The following is a 7353-nucleotide window of genomic DNA, read 5'->3' on the forward strand; positions in this document are numbered from 1 at the left end:
AAATTTAATATTTTCAGTATTAAATAAGGTTACCTGCAATTTCTCTACCTCTTTCAAAATATTAAGGTCGACCCGAAGTGGGATATTGCAGCGGCAAACATGGTAAAATGACACAATCAAATTAAATGGACTATATATATATATATATATATATATATATATATATATATATATATATATATATATATATAGTCCATTTAACCAACCCACCCAGCAAACCAGTGAATGCCTGGCCCATCACAACCCACACGCGCCCTGCCTCGCCTGTCATGTGTCCCGCGCACCCGCGTCAGCCACGTGCCGGGTGCTCCATGCCCGTCACATCGCCCTTGCGCCCACACCGCTCATCTTGCTCCCGCGCGCCACGCGTCCCTGCGTGTTGTCGCGCTCTCCTACTCCCACGCATCATGTGCCCGGTAGTGCTCAGTAGTTTAGTAGTAACCTTATAGTTACTCAATAATATTTAATAGTTTAATAGTCCAGTAGTGCTTACTAAGTAAAAATTTACTATGATTTTGTACGCTTTAATAGTAGTAAAAATTTTAGAACGAGTGTTTTTCTGTTTTATAATAGAAATCTTGCTGTCATCAATTTTACTATTTTATAATGTGTGATTTCCTATTTTGTATTAAGGTTTTTACTGTTTTTAGTTTTCCTATTTTATAATTTGTGATTTCTGGTTTTGTAAAAGAAAATTTTCAGTTACGGACTGATTCAACGAGGTTTGATTGGCCGATGCGTTGTATACCAACTATGTGTGTATATATAAATTCAGAATAAATCGGTGTGTATAAATAGTTATGTGCTAATTGGCGGATGCTTCTCTAGAAAGCTCAGTTAAGCCTGAAAATGTAGCTGACACATGAAAAAAGCGGCCGCGTTCGCTCAAACTATTTATGATCACATACAGTAGAAAAGCAAAAGATCCACACCATTAATCATGTATGGTTGCATCCAGACAGCCCCTAAGCATGCAATGGTTGGTGATGGAATCTGATAACTTTGGGCATTGGAGAACTGGCAGAAGAATCCCCGTTTGTACCATCGTATAGCAATTAATAACGATGACGGGTGAGACGAAATCCGGATACATGAAGTTCAGAGAGAGGGGGCGGCACGAGCTAGGTGTAGCCCAATCTAGGATTTCAACTAAACACTTGGAGAAAAAAAAAACCAGAGGGGAAACTACATAATAGAGATAGTGAAGCACAATAAGCAGGGGTGGAAGATAGTTGTTGTCAGAGGGGCCATGTCCTCCTGAAGGGATCCACTGACGTAACGTCTCATGCTCTCTTCTTTCATATTGAAACTTAATCTTGAACTATTACTATTGCTTATTGCTACTTTTACACATATTAAGCATTGAGTTATCCATTGATTTTTAGAATTTGGAGCATAGTTTGTTGGATTAACCCTTTAGTTTTCGCTCAAGCTCCGCCACTGACAATGAGACAAGAATCTATCATAGTCGGATTACCCAGGAAGTGTAATGTATGAATCTTTATGTGCTAGTTGGATGCTTCTCTAGAACGGCCAGTTAAGCCTCAAAAGAGAAGAGGCTAAAAATTTTCACGTCTATTTTTTATATCTGACACATGAAAAACGGCCATTTTTGTTCAAACTGTATATTATCACAAACAGTACAAAAGCAAAAGATATTAGAAAACAAGCAGAAGGACCCCTATTTGTACCATCGTAGCAACTAATAACGATGTCCTGTGAGACGAAATCTGGATACATGAAGTCCAGAGAGAAGCGTTGCTGCAAGAGGTAACGGTAGCCCAAGCTAGGGTTTCAACTAAACACATGGAGGAAAAAACAGAGGGGGGAAAAGGAGGATACTGGAGATAGAGAAGCACAGCGAAGCAATTGATAACCAATAGCGAAATCTACTAGGATTACCGTGGAAGTGTATTATGATGAAAGAAATGGTAGAAGTGAGGTAGCAAGAGATTAACATGATCGAGAGATTCAAGTAAATAAAGCAATTTCTATTTAGTCATGAATAAGAGTGTGAAAGAGGCTAAATACTATTTGAAAGTAAGAGCGTGAAAAGGGCTAAACGCTATCAAAAAAAATCGTAAAAGGTTAACATCAACTATTATACTCTACCACTTTATACCATCTATCTAATACTTTAAATACCTAGAGAGTTGTTGCCAGAGGATGTTTCTAATATTAAGAAAATCTGAATTTCTATATGCAAATCACTAAAATTATAACTCCAAAAACATACTTTCCACTTTATTAATACTAAATCTTGAACATGTAACCAATTTTGCATAAAACTTCTACTATTCATGTTTTCTAGATTTACTTGCCTGTGCAGGTGCATGGTTTTATGGGCTATTTCATTAAAAAACTTTCTTAAATACTATTATACTAGGACTTCTATTTTAGGCCACTCTCAATTCCTTATTTTTTAGGTGATGTTCAAAAGGAGAGAGTAAGAAATTGCTGTTAAAAAACGAGCTTCAATATATACATGTGTGTTGCTAGTTTTTGAGGTCTTGTAAGATAATTAATGGTCTCATAGTCGTTTAGGAATTAGGATCGCTCAAAGACCAGTTTCTTTCATAAGAAAGAAGCTCACTCTCTCTCTTTAAATTACTTGTCATATCAATTTTTTACCTAGTCTGACACTTAATTATTGTCTAAAAACAGCATAGGAGAGGCCTTAAATTCGTATTTAAGTCTGAGAGTGTAATCTCAAACACATAATAGTGCAAACATTACTCTGCGTGTATACGATCAGAGTCCCTTGATGCAACAAACATTACTCTGCGTGCATAGGATCAGAGTCCCTTGATGCAGAGGCCAAAATGATTTTCCATTATCCAAAAAAAGATATGGCATCAGAGAAGTCCAATTTTAAACTTCGATAAACACTGAAGTCACAATTGCAACCCACAGCTCGAAAACTGCTTAAAACACAATCATTTAGTATCAAAGCAGTCTAAACTACAATCCTTGACTCACTTAGGAAGTGGTTTTGGCCCAACGTAGCACCTACGTGTCCACATTTTACTACGAGGGTGCCACATGTCTGCCACATCATCCCTCTTCTATGTACTTTGCAAGGCACAAGATGCTTTGAGAACAACATGGGTGTTGATGAATGCTATGTCAACGAAACATGTATGCATTGATAGCACGTCAGTGAAAACCACAGTGGCTTTAGGGCTAGGGAGTGGCATTTTGAACCATTTTGGGAGTTTAGGTTGTAAAATGAAAAAAAAAACTGGAGGTTTTTTCCAATAGAAAAAGCAAGTGACCCAAGTTAATAATGTGACTAGACTCGCTATAATATTTTGTTACAATAATCTTTAGTTAAAAATTAGTCTCTTTAGTTTTTACGAGATTAGTTTCATTTAGTTACAAAAAACATAAAATTAGAAAAAAAAAATATGTTAATGAAAAAAAAACTATTTATGCTCCAAACTTGTACCCAAATCATATACACATATTGGTTCGATTCGTATACGTTTTAATCAATTGTCAAAATCATATATCAGGTGTAGACAACTCAAACAAAATCAGAATAGATTTACCTTACCTACTGCCTACTTGATGTGACAAACTTTAACTACACGGTATTTCTTAATATATTATCTTAGTAAGAATTTAAAAAAAATAATTATTTTTATTATGAATTTTAGCTATTGATTAATTGTAGTTTACATGGACACTTTATTTAGGTATTTAATTTTTATAATAATTTATTTTTTATAAGACTATTTGTGGTATGGATCCTTATTTTTTCTATTCTAACCCTAATTTTAATTATTATTTATTTTATTTTATTTGAACTCTTTATTTAGATATTTTGCTTCCCAAAACCGTATGAAAATTGAACTGCTAATTTTTCATAATTTTTAATTCCGAATTTAGATATTTATTAATCGTATTTGATATGGACTCTTTGGTTTCTAAATTTAACTATTTATTAATCATATTTGATATAGGTTTTTTGTTTAATATAGATTGTTAGATGTTTATAATAATGAGTGATCTAGATTTTTTTTTTCTAATTAACGTGATAATTTCGTAACCGTGAAAGCGAATATGGTGACTTTTTTTTCATCTCAAATAATAATATAATAGATTATTTCTGTCAGGAAAATGGCCATAATTTTGGGATGGCTGAGAAGACTTTGCTAGAAGTACTCCCACTAGATATATACCCAACATGTTGGAATAATGGAGGAATTTTGTAGAAACAACAGAGGAATTGCACTGAGTCCAATAAATTCCTACCAAATTTCTATGTTTTTGCTGGGTACAAACTTACAATGTTTGTTCTCATTCCCTTGGCTATTCAGCGCACAAAAAAGGGCACAGTACAAATTTAAAAAACACAAGGCATTTATGTTTATATAGCACTTTATTGATTCATACTGGATAGTATTAACTTAGTGAAAGCAAGAACACAGTGTAGCTAATTAAACATCATAAAGCAGTATCTTAAACATAAACCGCCCTTATGTATATTACTCGAGCTAGCCTGCATCGCAGTCCCAGAAGTACTTAGTATGACACCGCAGTTAACAATTACTGGTCGTACTCACCGACGCGCGCGATCACACCAAAAGCAGCCACTAAGCTTACTGCGTGGTAACGGAGCTCGATCAACAGTAAGCCGTGCACTTGGCCTTGCAGTCGAAGGTGCAGCTGCCCCCGCCGCCGCCGCCGCCGTAGCCCTTGCCGGCGCTGCTGTAGGAGGAGAAGCACTTCTTGGGGCAGGTCACCCTCTTTTTGTAGCAGGGGCCCTTCTCGGAGCACACCACCGTGGGAGTCACCACGCCGCCGCGGGAGTACCCGCCGCCCGGCCCGCCGTACCCTCCGCCCCACCCGCCGCCGATCCCGGGGGTGCCGAAACCGCTGCCGCCCATCCCGGGGATGTTGAAGCCCGGGATGGTCGGGATGGCCCCGCCGGCGCCCGCGCCGGGGCCGGGCTTGTTGGTGCCTGGCGCCACGGGCGGCGCCTTGCCGCCTGGCTTCTTGTTGTTGCCCGGGTAGGACTTGAGCTCGGCGTCCACGACGCCAACGCGCGCGGCGAGGGCGGTGGTGGACAGAAGACACAGCAGCAGCGGCAGGAGGAGGGGATTGGCCGTTGAGGCCATGGCTCCGGGTTGTTTCGCTTTCGCCTTTCGGTCGGCTTGCCTTTGCTCGCCGGGGTACTTGTACGCTTGTATGCGTCGTCGTTGGTGAGCGATTGGGTTTAGGGGCTGTTAAGTAGAGATGATTTCCGCCGCGCGAGGTGTGCGCATTAAAAGAGGCGCGTGAGTGGCGGGAGGTTGGCGGTCTCGCAGGCAGCAGGCAGGCAGCTCGAGCAGCAGAAGCAAGGGTCAGTGACAGGATTTACACCTTCGAAAAGGTCTCCGATGATTACCGTAAAAACCACTGTAACACATAGTAATTATATGAAATTCGATAGAAATTAATCAAATTTCGTTAACTTTTAAATTTAAATTTAAACTTAATTAAAAATCGATCGATTTATAAATACACCAAATTAGCCGATAACTACTATATCCAAACTGTTAGCAACGATTTTGTGGACCTTCTCAGTGACTCGGTGGAGCCAACAGCTGTTCGCCCCAGTCGTTTGATGCTACCCACCGACTGGTCTGGCCGGTCCAAGCCTGCCTGACTTTCGAAAAAATCTCATTTCAACCGAGTAGCAACAGTTTCGCAACACCTGTGAGGCACGCGAGGACATTCATGTACGGTGACGCTGCTGCCTCTCCGCGAAACATTTATAGCGCTCGCAAGTCAGAATTTTTTTAATATTATATTTTTTACGGTTATTACAGAAATAATATCAAAATTGGGCAACTTTAAAAATAATACCGGTTCACCAACGGTTTAACGAAAACATATTTTCATCTTACCATACGGCGAAAACACTATTTTTATCATACCGTATGACGAAAATAGGTGACGTGACGCCGACGGCAAGTTAGGGTGCACGGCTGCAGTTTTGAGACAATTTTCACCGTACAGTTTGACAAAAATTAATTGTCGCTAAACCGCACAGCGAAAACTTTATTTTCGTCGAACGGGACAGCGAAAATTCCAGGCCCCTGCATCGCCCCGCCCCTACGCTCGCACGGCTGCACCGTTTCATTTGCTTTGGTGAGTCGAGCTAGCAGAGAGGACGCATGCTAGCAGTGAGGAGAAGAGAGAAGAGAAAAGAGGAAGAAGTGAGGAGGAAGAAGAAGGGAAGAGGTGAGAAGGAGTAGGAGGAGGAAAAAGAATCATTGAGGTAAGATTTTTTTTTCTTTTATAATTGTGCTTTTAGATGTATGTCTATCGATTTATATGTATTTAAATTGAATTAGGGAGTAGAAAAATAACTTATCGTTTGTAAATGTTTATTATAGGTAGAAATCTTTGTATTACATTATTTTAGTATTAGGTTAAGAAAATAAAATATATGTGCGTGCAAAAATTAGATATCGGTACTTTAGTTAAGATGATGTGTGTAAGGTTATATTATAGGATTGTATTATTATGCGTTACACTAAAATATGGTATTTATTGAATTATTTTTAACTTAGAACTAGTTGTTTGCAACAGAAAACAATAAAATAAAGTGAGGATCCAGAAAGCAATGCAGCACCAAAATATTTATGTTAAAATTTTAAAATTCAATTAACATTATGTTTTTGAAAATTCGCAAGACTCCTAAGATCCAATGGTATTAATTAATAAGGTGTTGCGAATTAATTATATTAAATTTGTTGGGGCTAGTAATATATTTATGTAATAATGATATCTCGATGTAGATTTAGGACAGTAATATTGGTTAGATTTTAGGCAACGAAGATTATAGTACTTTTCATTATAGAATAAGAAACGGTGGGTCGGTATAGTCATTGCGTTAGTCAATTTTAAGGTAGTCGTAATGTATGAATGTAATTTATTTTTATTTCTAATTGATATATTTTTAGTGACAGTTATGTCAAACTCTATAAATCTTAAAGTATTCTATGAAAATAGTTAAATCCGTAACTATCCATCAGGTATGTTGATTTGAGTAATTTTTTATTTACAATCCTTGAGCACCCAAATCCTGAGGATACAAGGATGAAGAAAATGAAAATATAGTTCACACAATACTTTTAGCTTGACCCTCAGATTTATTCTGTTACGGTACAATGCATGTGTACCCGTTAAATCCGGTTTGTTAGGAGTTAAAGTCGGTGTATCGGACGGACAAGTGGTAGAAATGGTTGGAGTGGTGCAGGCGGCGTTGGGCTGAGTTCAATATCCTGGTGCAACCATGTTCAAGAGACATGGATGATAGTAGCAGTGCAGCAACATCAGTGGGAAAAGATGATACATGTG

The 7353-nt window shown here is 38.3% G+C and overlaps 1 protein-coding gene across 1 annotated transcript; it reads right to left on the bottom strand.

Moving 5' to 3' along the window:
* Positions 1-4365: 4365 nt before the first annotated feature.
* Positions 4366-5242, bottom strand: LOC133914197 (glycine-rich cell wall structural protein-like). The gene has a single exon (XM_062357331.1). The coding sequence runs from the start codon at positions 5121-5123 to the stop codon at positions 4629-4631; it is 495 nt and encodes a 164-aa protein (XP_062213315.1). The 5' UTR covers positions 5124-5242; the 3' UTR covers positions 4366-4628.
* Positions 5243-7353: the final 2111 nt, after the last annotated feature.

This window comes from Phragmites australis, chromosome 4 (assembly GCF_958298935.1).
Source record: "Phragmites australis chromosome 4, lpPhrAust1.1, whole genome shotgun sequence".
Classification (NCBI taxonomy): domain Eukaryota; kingdom Viridiplantae; phylum Streptophyta; class Magnoliopsida; order Poales; family Poaceae; genus Phragmites; species Phragmites australis.

What these genes read in the sequence shown, in the direction of transcription:
- LOC133914197 (XM_062357331.1), bottom strand. Translation starts at nt 5,123, where the DNA reads ATGGCCTCAACGGCCAATCCCCTCCTCCTGCCGCTGCTGCTGTGTCTT.